We start from the raw sequence: 20,583 nt of genomic DNA, 5'->3' as shown, positions 1-20,583 counted from the left end.
ATTTCTATAGTTCCACTCCTGATCTAGCTGTCCTCTTGGTTTGCTTTTGTTTTAGGTGTGGTTGTTGATAACTGTGAGATTGCTGTCCTTTCACTGTTCATATTTTTATCTTCTTTTTCTTAGATAACTCCTTTTAACATTTCATATAATAAGGGCTTGGTGATGATGAACTCCTTGAATTTGACCTTATCTGAGAAACACTTTATCTGTCCTTCCATTCTAAATGAAAACTTTGCTGGATAAAGCAATCTTGGCTGTAGGTCTTTGGATTTCATGACTTGGAATACTTCTTTCCAGCCCCTTCTTGCCTGTAAGGTCTCTTTTGAGAAATCCGCTGACAGTCTGATGGGTACTCCTTTGTAGGTGACTGTCCCCTTATCCCTTGCTGCTTCTAGGATTCTCTCCTTCATTTTAGTCTTGGCTAATGTAATTATGATGTGCCTTGGTGTGTTCCTTCTTGGGTCCAACTTCTTTGGGACTCTCTGAGCTTCCTGGATTTCCTGGAAGTCCATTTCCTATGCCAGACTGGGGAAGTTCTCCTTTATTATTTGTTCAAATACATTTTCCACTCGTGGCTGTTTCTTTTCCCCTTCTGGTACCCCTATAATTCGGATGTTGGAACGTTTAAAGATGTCCTGGAGGTTTCTAAGCCTCTCCTCATTGTTTTGAATTCTCATTTCTTCATTCCTTTCTGGTCGGATGTTTCGTTCTTCCTTCTGGTCCATTCCATTGATTCAAGTCCCAGTTTCCTTTCCATCACTGTTTGGTTCCTGTGCATCTCCCTTCATTTCAATTAGTTTAGCCTTCATATGTCCTCTAATTTGTGACTAAAATCAATCAGTTCTGTGAGCATCCTGATCACCAGTGTCTTGAACTATTCATCTGAGCGGTGCACTATTTCTTAGTCACTTAGAGTTATTGGCTCTGGGGCTTTGAGTTCTTCTTGAGCCATATTTTGGACTGTTTGTGCCTGTTACATATGAGGAGCAGAGCCCTAGGTGTTCACCAGGGTGGGGCAACTCAGTTGCTGGGTTGTGATGCTGTATGTGGGGGCAGGGTCAAAGGTAATCAATGGCGGTCCCCTCTGCCTCCTCCCACTGCCGGGGGCCGCACGGTCTGTCTCACTGCTCACTCCTTTGCTGGCTTATCTGTGGGCGGGAATGTGCAACCGTGAATGTCAGCCTGCCCCACACCCTCACTGGGTTCACCACTGGGTCCTGTGGGGTCCGTCTCACTACTCACACCTCTGCTTGTTTATCTGTGCACAAATGTGTGACCGAGCTCAGCCTGCTCCGCACCCTACTGGCCGCGATGCTACCCTGGCTGCCTGTGCACCTGGGTCACCTAGGTCGCCTGGGTTCGGGGATCCTTCCGGCCCGGCCTGACCCTGCTCTGCTACTGGCTCCACCCCTCTTACTGGTCCTGGTTGAACGGTTCTTTGTTGTCGGACTTCTGTATAGTTCAGTTTTCTGTTCTTTGGCTGTGTCTTTGTTCTCCAAACCTTTGTTGTATTCAAACTTGGTTGTGGGAGAAGGCACAGTGTTTCCACCTATGCCTCCATCTTGGCGGAAGTCCTAGTTGCAGTATTTTTGATTTCTAGAATTTTCTTTTGATTCTTAGTTTTTCTATATCTCTGCCTACATTACCCATCTGTTCATGAATGCTTTCTGCTTTTTCATTAGAGCCCTTGATATTTTAATCAATTATTTTAAATTCCTCATCTGATCATTCCAAGATCTGTGCCCTATCTGAGTATAGTCCTTATAGTATCTTTATCTCTTCAGACTGAATTTTTCTTTCATTTTAGCATTTCATACAATTTTTAATTTTGTTTTGATGTTCATGAGCATGAAAGGTTATTTAATGGCAATACTCTTGATCTTGTAATTTTTTATTGAAAGCTGGATGTGATGTACTGAGTAATAAGAAATGAGGTAATTAGGTATTTTAGTGTGAGGTTTTATGTTAATCTGGCTAGGAGCTGGGCTGTGTTTAATGTTTGCTCTAGCTGTAGGTGCTAAAGGCCTTCGTTTCTTTTTTTGTTTGTTTGCTCTTCTCCTATTGTCCCTGGGTTTGCCTGTGAAGTCTTTCTTAGATAGGATCTTTATTTTGTCATCTCTCAGTTATAATCTGCTGTTATCATACTGGAATTCTGTCGATGTAGTGGTAAGGTGTTGGGGTGTTCTATAAGCCTGTGATTAAATCTCAGTGTTTTAATAGGTTTGAGTCTCTGGGTTGTGACCTTCACAAGTATTTTATAGCCTTTTTTCTTCCTGCCCTTATGTGAGGCAGGAAACCTAGATGGGGTTGGAGATACCTTTCTCCTGTCCTGACCTATCCTGGGTCAGATAGGGCTCTGGTCGTTTACCTGGAAGAGTAGGCCTTTGTTGTGGAGAACACTCTGAGCATATTCCAAAATGTTTACTTTTTCCTTGTCTCTGTCTAAGAGTATTTTTGTCCCATCTTGACTGTGAGAATCTGCTGGAGCTCCTTGTTTTAAAACGCAAAAACGTGTGGGGAACCTTTAAGACTGGTTCCCCTAGTTTTTAACTTTCTTGCTCATCCACACTCAGCCTCCAGCAATATGTCAAAATTACTCTCAAATTGTTTCTGCTTGTTACAGACTCTAGTGGCTTCTGCATCCTGTAAGCTGATCTCAGCTGTGATTTTCTGTACTTGACTGTGTCTCCAAATTTCGGGCGGTGGTTTGCCCTATGACCTTAATTCTTAGATGGATCTTGGAAAAGTTGTTGGTTTTCAGTTCGATCAGCTTTTTTCTTATTGTGAGGAAAGTAGTGAAACAGCTCTTTACTGTCAGCCAACCGGTACTAGATGCCCCACTCTGTTTTCACAGTGGAGATAAACATATTTTGTACTATGTTTGCATACTGGTCTGATTATTTGTTCAGAAAATATCACTAGAAGTGGAATTTCTGGGTCAAAGATTATTAACATTTTAAGGCTTTTGATTCATATTGCCAAATTGCTCTAAAGTGTATAATTTGCCTCTGTTACTATTACACTATATATTTGAGAAAGTTTTTAAAAACCCACTTACCTAATACAAATTTATATGTGTGTATTCCATTACTTTTTTTAAAAAGAAATATTTCCCTATAATCTAAAGTCCATTTTTGCATATGATGCTAATGGGCTGATTCTTGATATGCAGTTTTCAGAAGCGAATTGCTGATTGCCGATTGTGGCCTGTGGAAATCACAAGAGTTCCTCTGGTTACTCAACCCAAAGGGAAATCTGCCAAATTTGATAAGGTAAGTTGGTTCACTTAAAAATATTTATATAATAAATGATGCTTCTGACTTCCAGCCAAGATGGAAGTGTAGGTAGATAGCTTCTCCTCCTTGCACAATAAGGATACAACCAACCTAAAAATAAAAAAACAACCAGAAATGCTAGAAAATCAAACTGTGTGGAAGTCTGATGACCAAGGAGTTAAAGAACATTCACCCAGATGGGGAAGAGGGGCAGAGATGGGCAGCAGGGGCTGAGGGAATGTGCAGCAAGGTGGCTGCAGTGTCAGCCAGCCAGCAGAATGGGCAGTTCCACATTTACGTGCACGGATAAAAACCGGGAGTGACAACCTGCAAGTGAGCAATCCCAGCCCCAGACCAGACTGCACGGCCCAGGGTTCTAGTGCAGGAGAAATAAAGCCTCATAACCTTTGCTTGTAAAAACCAGTGAGGGTTGTAGCAGCAGAAGAAACTGCTGGTCTCTCAGGAGAGCCAGTTCAACAGGGTCCTAGAATATACACAAACCCACTCACTTAGGGAATCAATGCCAGGGCAGCAGCTAAAAGGGCACTACTTACAGGAAGTGGGGGAAGTGACTGAAAACGGTAAGAGCTGAGCAAGTGGCACTGTTCCCTCTTTGACCCCTCCCTCACATACAGTGACACAAAGCGAAGCAGTTTGCCCTGCCCTAGTGAATACCTAAGGCTCCACCCTTATAAGTTTACAGATGGGGAAACACCATCAGAGAAACTCTACCTAATACACAGAAACACAGGGAGTCTGCCAAATAGAAAGACAAAGAAATATGGCTCAAATAAAAGCACAGATCAAAACTCCAGAAGAAGAACTAAGTAACATGGAGATAGCCAAACTATCAGATTCAGAGTTCAAAATACTGGTGATCAGGATGCTCATAGAAATGATCGAGTATAGCTGCAATATAAAGGAAGAAGTGAAGTTTATACAAAATGAAATAAAGAAAAATATACAGGGAACTAGCAGTGAAGGGAGGGAAGACATGATTCAAATGAACAGTTTGGAACAAAGGAAGAAATAACCATTCACCCAGAACAGAAAGAAGAAACAGAATTTTAAAAAATGAGGAGAGGCTTAAGAACCTCTGGGACAACTTTAAACATTCCAACATCAGAATCAGAGAAGTGCCAGAAGGAGAAGAGGAAGAACAAGAAATTAGAAATCTATGAGAAAAATAATGAAAAAAACTTCCCCAATTTGGCAAGTCTAGGAAGCACACAGAGTCCTAATTAAGTTGGACCTAAAGAGGGCCACACCAAAACATACCATAATTAAAATGCCAAAGGTAAAAGATAAAGAGGGAATCTTAAAAGCAGCAAGAGAAAAGGAGAGAGTTACCTACAAATGAGTTTTCGTAAGACTCTCAGCTGATTTCTCAAAAGAAATGTTGCAGGCAAGAAATATTCAAAGTGATGAGAAGCAAGGACTTACAATCAAGATGTCTCTACCAAGCAAAGCTATCATTTAAAATGGAAGGGCAATAAAGTGCTTCCCAGACAAGGTAAAGCTAAAGGAGTTCATCATCACCAAGCCCTTATCATATGAAATGATAAAGGAACTTACCTAAGAAAGAGAAGATCAAAACTATGAACAGTAAATTGACAATAAACTCACAACTATCAGCAACTGAATCTAAAAAGAAAACTCTAAGCAAACAGCTAGAACAGGAATGGAATCATAGAAATAGAGATCACATGGAGGGTTATCAGCAGGGAGGGGGAAGGGGAAGAATAGGGAAAAAGGTATAGGGAGTAAGAAACATAATTAGTAGGTACGAAATAGACGGGGAGGTTAGGAATAGTGTAGGAAATGGAGATGCTGAAGAACTTGTATGAATGACCCATGGACACAAACTGAGGCAGGGGGATTGCTGAAGGGAATGGGGGAATAAGATGGAGGGGGGGCAAAGGGGAAAAATGAAACACTTCTAATAGCATAATCAATAAAATACATGTTTTAAAAAAGAAATGCTGCTCCTAATTCTAAAACCAATGGAAAATATGAACTGATGTGACTGCTCCCTAGCATGACCAGCTGCTCCTGATTTGTTGAGTAGTTTCCTGGTTTTAGTGCTGAAAGTCTCCAGGAAACTTCACTTTCCCTGGCAAATCAGGGAGTGACTGCTCACTCTAGCTCCCTTCTGTTCACTAAAAATAACATAGCCTTTATTCCTAGACAGCCTATTTCTCTGTAGCCCATCAGTACAGTTTTATCATATGTAAAATCATACAAAATAGCCATTTTTATAGGTCAAAAGTAGTTAAATATTGGCAATATGGTTCAATGCAATACATCTTTTAGAATTTCTTTTAGACTTTGGACTTACAATGTTTTTTTTTAAAGATTTTATTTATCTTTAGAGGGGAAGGGAAGGAGAGAGGGAGAGAAATATCACTGTATGGTTGCCTCTCATTCATCCGCTGCCGGGAACCGGGAACTGGCCTGCAACCCAAGCATGTGCCCTGACTGGGAATCGAACCTTGATCGTGTGGTTTGCAGGCCAGCGCTCAATCCACTGAGCTACACCAGCCAGGGCTGGACTTACAATGTTTTAACCTGCTAATTATTGGAGTAATAGAGTTCATAGATGTACAACTGTTCTGAAAAGATAGAGCTTCGACGAGCCTAGCATAGGCTCTTTATTGTTTTACTTGTGCATATCTGGTCTTTTATGTTTGTTCATAAACTCCCTGTAGGTAGGGATCCTATCCTTGACTGCTTTGTATGCTCCATGGTATCTAGCATGATTCATTGCATATAGCAGATACTTAACAATTAGTACCTAATTATTATTATTTTATTGGTTTTAAATAATTTAAACTAAATTTTATTGATTTTAATAATTTAAACTAAATTATTTTATTGATTTTTAAAAAATATTATTTTTAGTGAGAGGGGAGTGGAGGAAGGGAGTAAGAGAGGGAGAGAAAAATGGATCCATTGCCTCTTGCATATCCTCAACTGGGGACCTGGCCTGCAACCCAGGCACGTGCCCTGACCAGGGATCAAACTGATAACCTTTTAGTTTTGCAGGACGATGCCCAACGCAGTGAGCCACAACAATCAAGGCTATTTTGTTGATTTTTAAAATAGGCTTTTTGGGAGAATAAAATTACTACTACCGTGTTACCACTTCTCCCTTTGTAATATGTAATATGTATTGGCTAAGTTTCCTTAGATTTCTAAACAACATAATATTTTTGTATGTACATAGGACTTTAATTTCTAATTATTTTAATAGTTTAAATAAAAAAATTACTTTTAGCCTTGTAAGAATTAAATGTGTGTTCTTTCACTTTTTTTCTTACAAAAGTTTTTATGGCAAACCATACAGTCATTAAAAATGATGTTAAAGCCCTGGCTGGTGTAGCTCAGTGGATGAGCACGGGCCTGTGAACCAAAAGATCATGGTTCGATTCCCCATCAGGGCACATGCCTGAGTTGCAGGCCAGTTCCCAGGAGGGGCCAGTTCCCAGCAGGGGATGCATGAGAAGCAAGCATACATTGATATTTCTCTCCCTCTCTCCTTCCCTTCCCTTCTAAAGATAAATAAATTAAATTTAAAAAAATGATGTTAAGATATATTTATTGACATGTTCATCTTTTAAAAAACATTTTATTGATTTATTTTTGAAGAAGGGGAGGGAAGGGAGAAAGAGAGGGAGAGAAACATTGATATGTGAGGGAAATATCAACTGTTTGTCTCTCACATGTCCTCCAACCAGAGCACTGGCTGGCAATCTAGGTATGTGTCCTGACTGGGAATTGAACCAGGGACCTTTTGTTTTGCTTGATGACACCCAACGCACTGAGCAACAGCAGTGAGGGGATGTTCTTCATCTTACGAATGGTAAACACATCCATGATGGCAAACTATCGTTCAGTCTCCATCCCCAGCAGATAGTACTGATCAGTCAAGGCACTCTTTCCTTGTGAACCTAAAATACAGACCTTCTCTCAGCGCAGTACTCTGACATACCTCCACCACTTTATTAGAATGTAGTCATTAGTTAAAGGCTATTTGTCCCATACAGCTGGTTCCCTTTTAATTTTGCTGATATTTTCTTTAGCTGTGCAGAAGCTTTTTATTTTGATAAAGACCCATTTGTTTATTCTTTCCCTTATGTCCCTTGCTCTAGGGGACACATCGGTAAAAATATTCCTGCGTGGAATATCTGAGATTTTCCTGCCTATGTTCTCCTCTAGGACTTTTATGGTGTTGCAACTTATATTTAAGTCTTTTATCCACCTTTAATTTATTTTTGTGTATGGTGTAAGTTGGTGATCGAGTTTCATTTTTTTTGCATGTAACTGTCCAGATCTCCCAACACCATTTGTTGAAGAGGCTATTGTTACTCCATTTTATGCTTCTTCTCTCTTTGTTGAATATTAATTAACCATAGATACTTGAGAAAATATGTTTGCAAATAATACCTCGGACTAGGGTTTGATCTCCAAAATATATAAAGAACTCACACAGCTCCACTCTTAGAAGACAAACAACCCAATTAAAAAACGGGCAAAGGACCTGAACAGACACTTCTCCAAGGAGGACATACAGAGGGCCCAGAGACACATGAAAGGATGCTCAGCATCACCAGCCATCAGAGAGATGGAAATTAAAACCACAATGAGATACCACTTCACACTGGTGAGAATGGCCATCATGATCAAATCAACAAACAACAAGTGCTGGAGAGGTTGTGGAGAAAAGGGAACCCCTAGTGCACTGTTGGTGGGAATGCAGACTGGTGCAGCCACTGTGGAAAGCAGTATGGAATTTACTCAGAAAACTAAAAATGGATCTACTTTTTGACCCAGCAATACCATTGCTGGGATTATAACCTAAGAATCCTAAAACACCAATCTAAAAGAACCTATGCACTCCAATGTTCATAGCAGCACAATTTACAATAGCCAAGTGCTTGAAGCAACCTAAGTGCCCATCAGTAAATAAGTGGATCAAAAAACCATGGTACATTTACACAATGGAATACTACTCAGCAGAAAGAAAGAAGGAGCTCTTACCCTTTGCAACAGTGTGGATGGAACTGGAGAGCATTATGCTAAGTGAAATAAGCCAGGCAGTCAAAGACAGATACCATAGGATCTTACTTATAAGTGGAACCTAATCAACAGAACAAACAAGCAAGCAAAATATAACCAGAGACATTGGAATAAAGAACAAATTGACAGTACCAGAGAGGAGGCAGGGAGAGGGATAGTAGGGGAAAGTAGGGGAAGGTCCATCAAGAAACATGTAAAAAGACACATGGCCAAAGCCAAAGGGGGTAGGTTTGAGGGTGGGAGGGGGAGATGGTTTGGGGTGAGGGCCATGGTGGGGTAAAAATGGAGACAACTGTACTTGAACAACAAAAAAAGAAACAAAATATAACTAGAGACATTGAAATAAAGAGGAAACTGAGAGTAACTAGAGGGGAGGGGGAGGGGATAATGGGGAAAAGTAGGGAAAGGGTCATCAAAGAACATGTATAAAGGACACATGGACAAGCCAAAGGGGATAGGATCAAGGGTGAGAGGTGGTAGGGATGGGGCATCTAGTAGTGGTGGGCGGAAAATGGAGACATCTCTACTTGAACAACAAAAAACAATTTAAAGAAATAAAATTTCTAAGATCTACCAGGCAGAAAAATAAATAAAGTCTATTTGTCAATACTGGTCCAGATGATTTCTAAGACTTTTTTTTTATTCATATAAATCTATGAACTAAAGCTGAAAGCCACACATTCTGAGTTTTAAGAAATTTTTGTTGTTATTGTTGTTTTTTATAGTTTACTTTTTCTTATGAATCAGCATTGTAAAATTGACTTTTCATTGGATTATCAATTTATTTTAGTGTGTTGATCCAACTACTGCCCTTACTATTCATTAACCCTGTTTATATCCATTATCTCTGTGATCATATTATTATTAAACTCATTTTGAAAATGAAGAAATGAATACCCATAATGTCTGTTACTGGCCCGAAGTCAACTGGTTAAGTAGCATAGCTAGTTCCTAAAGCCAGGTCTTTGAATTGCTGAGTTAGAGCTCCGTACCTTATGCTACGTTGCTCTATAATACTAATAGGTCTCTGGTTTTATTCCTTTAGACAGATGATGAGAGTCCACTTTCATTTCATGGTGTGGCTTATGTTAATATGGTCCCATTGCTGTATCCAGGTGTGAAGAGAATTCGGGGAGCTTTCCATGTTTACCCTTACCTAGATAATGCAGTGTATGAAAAGGTAAGAAAAATTGTATAGAAGGTATCTATCTGTACACTATACAAATTTATCCTTTAGTATGGATTTGTTTACATCTTTAGCATATACATCTTTGCAGTGGATATTGGAACCAGTTGGAGTACTGGAATATTAAATATAGAGCCTTGCTGTCATTCTGCCATTGAACCTCAAAAAATTGGGGCCAAATATTTCAACAATAATACTATATGTAAGTAGACTAAACACCCCAATTAAAAGGACAGAGATTATGAGACTGGATTTTAAAATATCAAGGTTCAGTGATGTGCTGTCCAAAACAAATGTACCTTAGATTTAGACATATATAAGTTGAAGTAAAACAATGGAAAAGAGCCTGGCTAGGTAGCTCAGCTGGTTAGAGCATTGTCCTGACACACCTAGTTTGTCACTTCAATCCCCAGCAAGGACATATACAAGAAGCAACTGATGAATGCATAAATAACTGTGGTAACAAATTCTCTTTCTCTCTCCACTTCCTTCTTTTCCTCTCTCTTTCTAAAAAAATCACTAAAAAGCGTAAAAAGAAAATGCCTTATTAAAAAAAGAATGGAGAAGAGGTACTATACAGGTAGAAAATGTAACCGAGGTGAGTGGCAATATTTATATCAGATGAGAAACTTCAAGGCAAGAAACATAAGTAAAGACATAGAGTGGCATGTCATAATGACCAAAGGGTCAATTAATCAGAATGGTATCATTTATAAATTATACATTATTATGTAACATAAGTATATAAATTATAAATGTATACACACCTAACAACAGAACATCTTAGCACATGAAGCAAACCCAACAGAATTGAAAGGAGAAATAGACAATTTAACAATANGCAATATTTATATCAGATGAGAAACTTCAAGGCAAGAAACATAAGTAAAGACATAGAGTGGCATGTCATAATGACCAAAGGGTCAATTAATCAGAATGGTATCATTTATAAATTATACATTATTATGTAACATAAGTATATAAATTATAAATGTATACACACCTAACAACAGAACATCTTAGCACATGAAGCAAACCCAGCAGAATTGAAAGGAGAAATAGACAATTTACAATAGCATTTAGAAATGTCCATATTGTACTGTCAATATTTTATAGAACAACTATGTAAAAAAATCTACGTTAAATATAAATGTAACATGCAACCCAGCAAATTATTCCTAGGAACCTACTCCAGAGAACTGAAAACTAGCATTTATACAAATCCATGCATGTGAATGTTTATAATGGCATTATTCACAATAGCCTAAAACTTACCACAATTCAACTGGTAAATTGGTAAACAAAATTTGGTATATCTATACAAGTGAATACTATTTAACAATGAATGGGAATGGACTACAGATAATGTAATATGCCAAAACGGTTGAATTTTGAGTGAATTATATGGAATGCAATTCTATCTCAAAAGTGCTGTTTCAAAAAAGTAATAGGCTACTGATACATTCTAAAACATGGATGAACTTCAAAAACTTTATGTAAAGTGAAAAAAAGAAGACACAAATGACTACATATTGTATAATACCACTCACATGAAATATTCTCATTTCTCAGAGATGTTAAAATTTAAAAAGGTTTGCATTTTAGAATCTATGAAATACAGTAATTGTAGGCTTGGGGATAATGTTTACTATACACAATTTTTCTTTAATATTGTTGAACTGTCTTAGCAGCTTTATTGAGGTATAACTGACATGTAATAATAACTGACATGTATTTAAAGAGCATGATTTAAAGCTTTTGACATAGGTATACATCTGTGAAACTCTCACTTCAATCAAGATGGTGAAAATACCCATTACTCCTCAAAGTTTCCTCGTAACTTTTCTATTTTCCTTCTCTCCTACCTCTGTTCACTCCCCTCTTTTTTTGAGGGTGGCTTCTTTCATTCAGCATAAATTATATTTAGATTCATCCATGTTGTTCAATTAAAAAATTTCTGTAAGGCCCTGGCTGGTATAGCTCAGTGGATTGAACGCGGGGCCTGCTAACCAAACAACTGTGGTTTGATTCCCAGTCGGGGCACATGCCTGGGTTCAAGGCCAGTTCCCAGTAGGGGACGCATGAGAGGCAACCATACATTGATATTTCTCTCCCTCTCTCCTTCTCTTCCCTTCTAAAGATAAATCAATAAAATATTTAAAAATTTTTCTGTAAGATTCTTTTCCAGCCATTGCAGTTTGAATTTTCTCATGCAAAATTTTTATTTTGAACTTTAAACTTGCCCTATTCTTCCACTCATAATTGATAGGCCAGTAGTAGTTAGACAGATATTTCTTTTTTAAAAAATATTTATTTATTTTTTTAGAGAGAGGGGAAGGGAAGGAGAAAGAGTGGGAAAGAAACATCAATGTGTGGTTGCCCCTCGTGTGTCCCCTACTGGGGGACCTGGCCTGCAACCCAGACATGTGCCCTGACTGGGAACCAGCGACCCTTTGCTTCACAGGCCCGTGCTCTATCCACTGAGCTGCACCAGCCAGGGCCAGATATTTCTTGTACAGAAATAAATTCTACCACTTAATTTTAAATTATACCCTCCCTTCCCCTCTGTCTAAAAATAAATAAATAAAATATTTTTAAAAATCCCTGGCTGGTATGGCTCAGTGGATTGAATGCAGGCCTGCAAACCAAACGGTCATGGGTTTGATTCCCAGTCAGGGCACATGTCTGGGTTGAGGGCCAGGTCTCTGGTGGGGGGCACACGAGAGGCAACCACACATTGATGTTTCTCCCCCTCTTTTTCTCCCTCCCTTCCCCTCTGTCTAAAAATTAATAAATAAAATATTGAAATTATGTGTCAAAGATTAAAAGCTGTTTGATAACGAGTTAATAAGATACACAATCAAGCTGGGTTGAAAAATCTCCTCTTAAGAATTTGAACAATGAGACAGGCAGCTAACTTTCTGTGGTGGTTCCACCTGTTCAAGCATGGCAAGGAAATAGAATTTATTATTTTCCCTAATTCTCTCTGTTTGTACAATGTTGAAATTATCTGGAAAACTAAATGATGTTAAAGAATAAGGTGGGCGTCTTTTGTTTGCCTGTGATTCATTGATTTTTTTCTGTTTTTGTTTTTGTTTTTTCAGACCAAGTGTTTATGTAGCTTGTTCCGGGATACTGGGCATCATTTGATTCAGAATAACAAAATAGGAGGAATCAATTCTCCATTGTCCAAGCCAGTTATTTCTAAGAGTCTGAAAGAAGACAAAGTAGTAAGAAAAGGATATGGAAGGAGGCCTGGGCCTGGGGCTGTGGTAGGTTGTTGAGAAGGTGGTGGTTCTGCTGATTTTGTTACATACCAGAGGCTTACACTAATTTCTCATTTGGTGAATTGCTTCAATTGAGTTTGCATTTTGATGCAGCTTAATGACCATTGTTCCTGCCATTTTAAGAATTCAATTTTTAAGGTGTGTTCATTTTCTTTGAGCAGGCATCTAGTATAAAATCCCAGAACTCAGATACTCCTTTGGAAACTGAACCCCCTCTAAACCACAATCCAGAAGGACAGGTAACTATGCATAAATAGTTGGAAATTAAGTTTAAATTCATCAGTCCTGTTCTGAGCAAGGTGTGCCATAGTGGAAAATGCTCAGGAAAATATTCACTGAGGTACCATCCTATATTTACCAAGACTGGTTTGTGATGTTGGGTAAATTTCTTTGTTTTGCTGAGACTTGTTTCAATGTGTGGGTATCAGATCAGCTTAAATGTGTGGGTATCAGGACTTTAATGTCCTTTCCAGCATAAAAATGTATGTCCTTTCTTAAATAAAAAAGTAATAAAGAAAAATTCTAAATGAAAAAAAATGAAATGGAGTGTGTAAATGTATAAAGTGTGTAAATATTATCAATAAGAATGATTAGAGGAAATAATTTTTTCAGAGTTTTGAATATTTCATTTGGCATTTATAAGAAAAAAAACCCGAGCAATTGTTTTGAAAAATAAAGTTCTGATGTAGTTTTGATATTTAGGAAAATTATAAAAGTATATTTCTACACCATGAGCATTTGCTTCTAAGTAACTATAACTAAATCCTTGAATTACTGATGATGAGGTGAATATCAAATAGTTCTGGTAAATTCTGAATATAGTGCTGTATTTAAGAGATTAAACTTTTCAGTGTGATTAATGACCATTTTATAATCTTTATTGCATTTCTTTCTTTATGGGTAACATATAATTCAAAAGATGGCATAACTAGAAAAAGTAAAAATTTATTTCTTTAATTACTTCTACTCTATTGAGCACTATGGGGGTTAGAGATGTATCAGCTATAGCTTTCATTCATTCACTCTCAGGACACTCAGCAGTCAGGCGGGTGAAGTAGACTAGTATGTAACCGTAATACAGAATTTTGGTGAATGTTATAGTGGAGATACACATAAAAGTATTATGTGGGCTCCGAGGAGACAGATCAATAGGTACTAGGATGGGGCAGTCTCAGAAGTCTTCATGGAAGAGGTGGCATCCAAGCTAAGTAGTGAAAGATGTGGAGAGAACCTTTTACCAGATGAAAATGGAAGAAGAGGTACTTACAGGGTCAGGGAACAGCTGGAGTCAAGACACAAAGAAGGTAGCAGAATTGGTACACATCAATTAACTCAGTGCATGGCGTAGAGAAATGAAGCGAAAGGAGACTCTCAGAGATAAGAAAGCAGAGACTGAGTTGGGTTATAGAAAAACTTTGAAAGACTTGCTGAAAAGTGTGGGCTTAATTCTACAGATGATAAAGGACTCTTGAGCCTCATCTTAGAGGCTCACATTAAAGGTTTTTAACTTACGTGGAAACAAGACTTCATGTGTGTTTCAGGGCAGAACTCTTGGAAGGCTGTCGAAAAAGGAGATTGAAGTTGGGATAGGGGCCTCAGATGTGAGTTTATAGGTTTTTCTTATAGTGCAGGTGAGTGTTCATAACAGTTTGAGTTAAGGGAGGGATTTTAAAGAAAGCGAGAAGCCTGCAGAAGCAAGGTGGAACTGGGAAGCTTTCAGGTGTTGAGGAAGAAAAGTTAAAGATAACTCAGGTTTCAAGCCTTACTTTCTGGAAGGATGACAACATCATTAAAAAAGTCAAAAGAGAGGATAATATACAGGAAACGATATGTTCAATTTTAGACATGTTATTTTTAGGATGCTAGCAGAAGTCTGAGTAGAGATGTCCATCAGGTCGCAGTGCGTAGGTGTCAGTGAAGAGGTTGCAGAAAGTTATGAGGAAAATATTTCTGCAGGACTCATGAGAGAGGTTTGGTGGAAGAAAGAATGGCATTCACTTACAACAATTCCAAGAAAGGTACTGAACAAGTAAAACAGGCCTTCGGTTGTGGTAGACATTTCCAGGAATAAAACGCAAGAAGTAACCACTGTTACTGTTTTTCTGCCCAGTTAAGGTTACACTGTAAAAGTTCCCTTACTTATTACATTGCAGACATTATCTTATGTTGCTAAAATTTTTCATAAATATCTGTTTTCCTGAAAAAAATAAATTAGAAAAAATGTCTTTACAGCAATACGTAGAAGCAGGAACATACATTGTGCTGGAGATCCAGCTGGACAAAGCCCTGGTTCCAAAGCGGATGCCAGAGGAGCTAGCAAGACGGTGCGTAGTGATGGTTGGCACTCTGGTTTGTAAAAACAATTTAGGTATGAATAAAAGAAAGTCAGTTTGTGCCCATAAATATAATTTCCCTTGGGATAAACATCAATTTACTGCTCTTTCCAGATTAAGTTTATGTTTTCTTACTACAAAAGCAGTAAATGCCTATTACAAAAGTTTTGAGAAATTGAGATTAACAAGAAAGCACAAAGACACACAGATTTCTACTCACTGAGTGATAACCACTTTTAACACCTTGGATTTAGCTTTCTAAAGCCCCTATGTTATACAAACACGCACCCAACGTTGCATATATTTGTGTGTAATTTTAAAAACTTTTAATTTCATTTTAATTAATTAATTATTTAATTGTTCAAGTATGGTTTTCTCCATTTTCACCCATCACTCTCCCCTGTCCCACTGACCCCCAATTCCCACCCTCAGTATTACCCCCTTTGGTTTCTCCATGGGTCCTTTGTGCATGTTCCTTGAATACCCTTCTCCTTCTTTCCCCCATTATCCCCCTCTCCCATTATCCCCCTCCCCCTCTGGTTACTGTCAGTTTGTTCTTTATTTCAATGTCTCTGGTTATATTTTGCTTGCTTGTTTGTTTTGTTGATTAGGTTCCAGTTGTAAAACTTATTTTAAATACTTTTAAATTTTATTGTTGTTCAAGTACAGTTTTCTGCCTTTTCCCCCTATAAAACTTTTTCTGTTGTATCATAGTGCTTTGACTGTTTTCCTAGGAGGTCCATTTTATCTAGGTTATCCAATTTGTTTATGCACAATTGTTCAAGGCATTCTCTTATTATCCTTTTTATCTTTGTAAAAGGGGAATCATGTCTCCACCCTCATTTCTGATTTTAGTAATTTGAGTCTTTGTTTTTTTCCTTAGTACCTCTACCTAAGAGTTATCAAATTTGGTGATCTTCTCAAAGAAATAGTCTTTTAATTTTATTGATTCTTTCTATTACATTTCTTTTTTCTATTTTATTTATCTCTACTACAATTCTATTATTTCATTCCTTTTGCTAGCTTTGGATTCAGTTTGCTCTCCTCTTCTAGTTACTTAAGGTATACAGTTAAATTATTGATTTGTGAGCTTTCTTTTTTTTAATGTATGAGTTAGAGCAATAAATTTCCCTTTGAACACTTCTTTCACTGTATTTTTAAAATTTTCATATGTTATATTTTTGTTTTCATTCATCTCAAAGTATTTTCTAATTTCCCTGTGATTTATTCTTTGACCTATTATTTAAAAGCATGTTGTTTAATTTTCATGTATTTGCGACTTTTCCAATTTTCAGTTTCCTTCCAGTTATTAATTTCTAGTTTTATTTCATTATAATTAGAAAAGATATTTTGTATGATTTTAATCTTTTAAAATTTGAGATTTGTTTTGTATCCTAATATATGGGTTAGCCTACAAAATGTTCCACATGCATTTGAAAAGTAATGTAGATCCTGGCTTGTGGGGTCCGCCACATTGTGGATATGGGAGAGACATTCACGTGGACTAGTGAGTCCTGTGGAGGAAAAGAGCGAGCATGGCTTTTCTCTCAAGGAAGAGAAAAGTGGCCACAGTCATGACAGGCCTTTATTTCTTTTCTCAGCATATTACATGATGGTCTTCATTTACTATGCACAGGTTGGCTTTAGGTGGTTACCTTTTACAAAAAACAAAGGAGCCAATGCTGTTAATCACATCACAGAAGAGGGATATTTGCAAATGAAAAGGGCAAAAGTGGTTGGACTGGTTAAACTGGCCCTAGGAAGGTTTAGCATGGATTTTAGGAAGTTACAGTAAGCACTTTTTGCCTCAATTCAGGGTGAGAGAGTTTTAGCAAAAGCAAGTCTCAAAGCGGCTTAGGTACATTATAGGCCTGATTCCCCACAGAAGAACCTATCCATGGGTGTGGGTCCTGTGCATCTCCAAGTGGGAGCTGAGCCCATGCCACACAGAATGGTCTCCTACAGAAAAGAATATGTATTCTGTGTTGTTAGGTGGAATTCTACATATATATATCTATTAGGTCTAATGGCTTTATATTGTCATTTAGGTCTGTTATTTTCTTTTTGTGTGTGTTTTTAAATTATATTTTATTGATTATGCTATTACAGTTATACCAGTATTTCCCCCTTTGCCTTCCCCATACCCGTACAGCACACCGTACTCCCTCAGGTAATCCCCACACCGTAGTTCATGTCCCTGGGTCATGCATATAACTTCTTTGGCTACTCCCTTTCCTATAATGTACTATACATCCCCATGATTATTCTTTAACTACCAATTTGTACTTCTTAATCCTTTTACCTTTTTACCCATTCCTCCAGACCTCCCTACTCCTGGAAACCATACACACATTCTCCATATCTCTGCTTGTTTCTGTTCTACTTGTTTGCTTAGTTTTTTTTAGATTCAATTGTTGATAGATATGTATTTATTGCCATTTTATTGTTCATATTTTTTATCTTTTTATTAAATAATTCCCTTTAACATATCATGTTATAGTAGTTTGGTGATGATGAATTCCTTTAACTCTTTCTTGTCTAGGAAGCTCTTTACCTGCCCTTCGATTCTAAATGATAGCTTTGTTGAATAATAGAGTAATCTTAGTTATAGTTCCCTGCTTTTCATCACTTTGAATATTTCTTGCCAATGCCTTTTAGCCTGCAAAGTTTCTTTAGAGAAATCAGTTAGCAGTCTTATTGGAACTTTCCTGTAGGTAACTAACTTCTTTTTCCTGGCTGCTTTTAAGATTCAGTCTTTATATTTAACCTTTGGCATTTTAATTATGATGTGCCTTGAAGTCGACCTTTTTGCATCCATCTTGTTTGGGACTTTCTGTGCTTCCTGAATTTGCATGTCTATTTATTTCCTTCACCAAATTAGGGAAGTTTTCTTTCATTATTTTTCAAATAGATTTCCAATTTCTTGCTGTTTTGCTTCTCCTTATGGCACCTTTATGATGTGAGTGTTAGGGCACTTGAAGTTGTCTCAGAGGCTGCTTATACTATTTTCATATTTTTGGATTCTTTTTTTCTTCTTGTTCTGATTGGTTGGTTTTTGCTCCCTTATGTTCCAAATCATTGATTTGATTCTAGGCTTCATCCACTCTGCTGTTGTTCTTTATTTCAATTAGTGAATCCTTTGTTTCTGACTGGATCTTTTTTATTCTGTTGAGGTCCTCACGAAGTTTTTTGAGCTTCTTATAAGCAGTGTTTTGAACATTGCATCTGATAGATTGTTTATTTCCATTTTGTTTAGTTACTTCTGGAGTTTTTTAAAAAGATTATTTATTTATTTATTTTTTAGACAGAGGGAAAGGGAGAGAAACATCAATGTGTGGTTGCCTCTCTCATGGTCTCCACTGGGGACCTAGCTTGCAACCCAGGCATGTGCCCTGACTGGGAATTGAACCAACGACCCTTTGGTTTGCAGGCCAGTGCTCAGTCCAGTGAGCCACACCAGCTAAGGCTCTTTCTGGAGTTTTGACCTGTTGGGCCATGTTTCTTTGTCTCCTCAATTGGACAGCCTCCCTCTGCTTGTTTCTATGTATTACCATATTTTGCTGTGTATAATGTATTCCCATTAATAATGCACGCCCACATTTTTGGCCCAGACTTTCAGGAAATAAACCTTTCACTTTAATTTTTAAAAAGATTTTGTTTATTTATTTTTAGAGAATGGGGAAGGGAGGGAGAAAGGGAGAGAAACATCAATGTGTGCTTGCCTCTTGCACGCCCACTACTGGGGACCTGACCCACAACCCAGGCATGTGCCATAGACTGGGAATCAAACTAGGACCCTTTGGTTCTCAGGCCCATGCTCAATCCAGTAATCTACACCAGCTAGGGCTCACTTTAATTTTTAATTCAATTTTTTATTTATTTGCATTTAAAATAAAACCAATTATCGTATTTCAGGGTGTTATTTTGCATACAGATATCATTATTGCTTTCTAGAGTTATACTTTTAATGCATAAGCATAAGAGAATTGAAAACATTTATATAAATATGAAACTGGTACTCCCCATGTATAATGTACACCCTCATTTTTCCCTCAAAAATTTGGGCAAAAAAGTGCAAATTATACAAGCAAAATATGGTAGTTAGAGCTGCTTTGACTCAATGTCTTAGTAGTATGGCCTAATGTAGTAGGCGTCCGGTAGGGTCCAGTGGCACAGCCTCCACTATCAACCAAGTTGGATACTGGAGGTGTGCCCTTCATGTGGGCTGAGTATACCCTCCTCTTGTAGTTGAGTTGGTTGTTGTTGGGAGATAAATAGGAGGGATTTACCCAGGCCAATCAGCTGTAAGGACTGACTGTGGCTGCTGACCACCAACCTCTGCCTTCTGTGGGGGATCAGCTATACATGGCATGGTGGTGGTGTTCTGATGTGGTCTGCTGGGTGCACTGGCCCAGGGGTTTCACAGGTGGTACAGGCCAAGATCAGCCCTCACCTGTGTTTTGCCTGGGGCCACCCTACCTGCGCTACAGAGAAATCAGATGGCTGTGACTTGTGCTGTGTTTGGAGATTCCCAGGCAAAGCCAAGCTGTGAATCTAGGCTGGCTACTGCTAGTGCCTGGCCTGGGGCTCACTGAGGCCAGCTGTTGCTGGTTTGATAGGATTTAGGAAGTTGTGAAGCATGAGCTACAACCATTCATATGGAAAAGCAGCTTGGATGGGCCTGTTAGTTGGGTAGGACAGAGTCTTTGGGGATATCCAAGGAGGGTCAAACAATATTAGCAGTTGATGGAGTCTTAGATATGGCATCAGCTTGCCTTGATGCCAGATACTTCTCTTTCTCCCTGTGTAGCACTGGTGCTTTTCTTTTTAAAAAAAATTTTTTTTTTTAGATTTTATTTATTTATCTTTAGAGAGGAAGGGAAGGAAAGGAGAGAAACATTAATGCATGGTTGCCTCTCGTGAGTCCCCCACTGGGAATTAGCCTGCAACCCAGGCATGTGCCCTGACCGGGAGATCGAGTGGCTTGCAGGCCCGCGCTCAATCCACTGAACTACACCAGCCAGGGCCCACTGGTGCTTTTCAAGCTGCTATCCCAGTACTGGAGCTCAGGGAGAGTGAGTTTGAGTAGATGAGTCCGTGTGTGGGTTCTTTAAAAGGAACTGCTTGGGGTTTCAGCAGTTTCTTCCACTGATTTAATCTCTACTGTTTTTTGCAGCCAGAAGTTGTGGGGACTTATCTTCTTGGTAGTGGAACCCTGAGTGGGGGGCCTGGTGTGGGGCTAAGACTCTTTTCTCCCAAGATATCCCTCTCAAGTTTTTATCCACCACATGTGGATGAGGGACCAGCCTGTTCTGCATTTGCTCCCCTACTACCAGTATGGATGGATGTGCTTTCTTTACTCTGCAGTTGTCAGACTTCCATCCAACTGGATTTCTGACAGTTCTGAGTGACGGTTGTTCTAT

At 38.5% G+C, this 20,583-nt stretch overlaps 1 protein-coding gene across 5 annotated transcripts in view; it reads left to right on the top strand.

The window, feature by feature from the left end:
* Window positions 1–20,583, top strand: part of CFAP70 (cilia and flagella associated protein 70) — a 135,301-nt gene that overhangs the window by 26,025 nt on the left and 88,693 nt on the right. For 2 of the 5 annotated variants that reach the window (XM_037055870.1, XM_037055875.1), the window contains 5 exons: window positions 3,173–3,272; window positions 9,400–9,534; window positions 12,645–12,812; window positions 12,986–13,066; window positions 15,060–15,151. In XM_037055870.1, the coding sequence (XP_036911765.1) occupies window positions 3,173–3,272; window positions 9,400–9,534; window positions 12,645–12,812; window positions 12,986–13,066; window positions 15,060–15,151 (576 nt within the window). The remainder of the gene's footprint in view (window positions 1–3,172; window positions 3,273–9,399; window positions 9,535–12,644; window positions 12,813–12,985; window positions 13,067–15,059; window positions 15,152–20,583) is intronic. The other 3 variants (XM_037055873.1, XM_037055872.1, XM_037055871.1) reach the window with 3 other exon arrangements.

The sequence above is a fragment of the Sturnira hondurensis genome, unplaced genomic scaffold (genome assembly GCF_014824575.4).
Source record: "Sturnira hondurensis isolate 20B ecotype Veracruz unplaced genomic scaffold, ASM1482457v3 Scaffold0008761, whole genome shotgun sequence".
Lineage (NCBI taxonomy): Eukaryota > Metazoa > Chordata > Mammalia > Chiroptera > Phyllostomidae > Sturnira > Sturnira hondurensis.
Note: the sequence above shows the minus strand (reverse complement) of the source record. Positions and strands in the feature narration are given on the sequence as shown.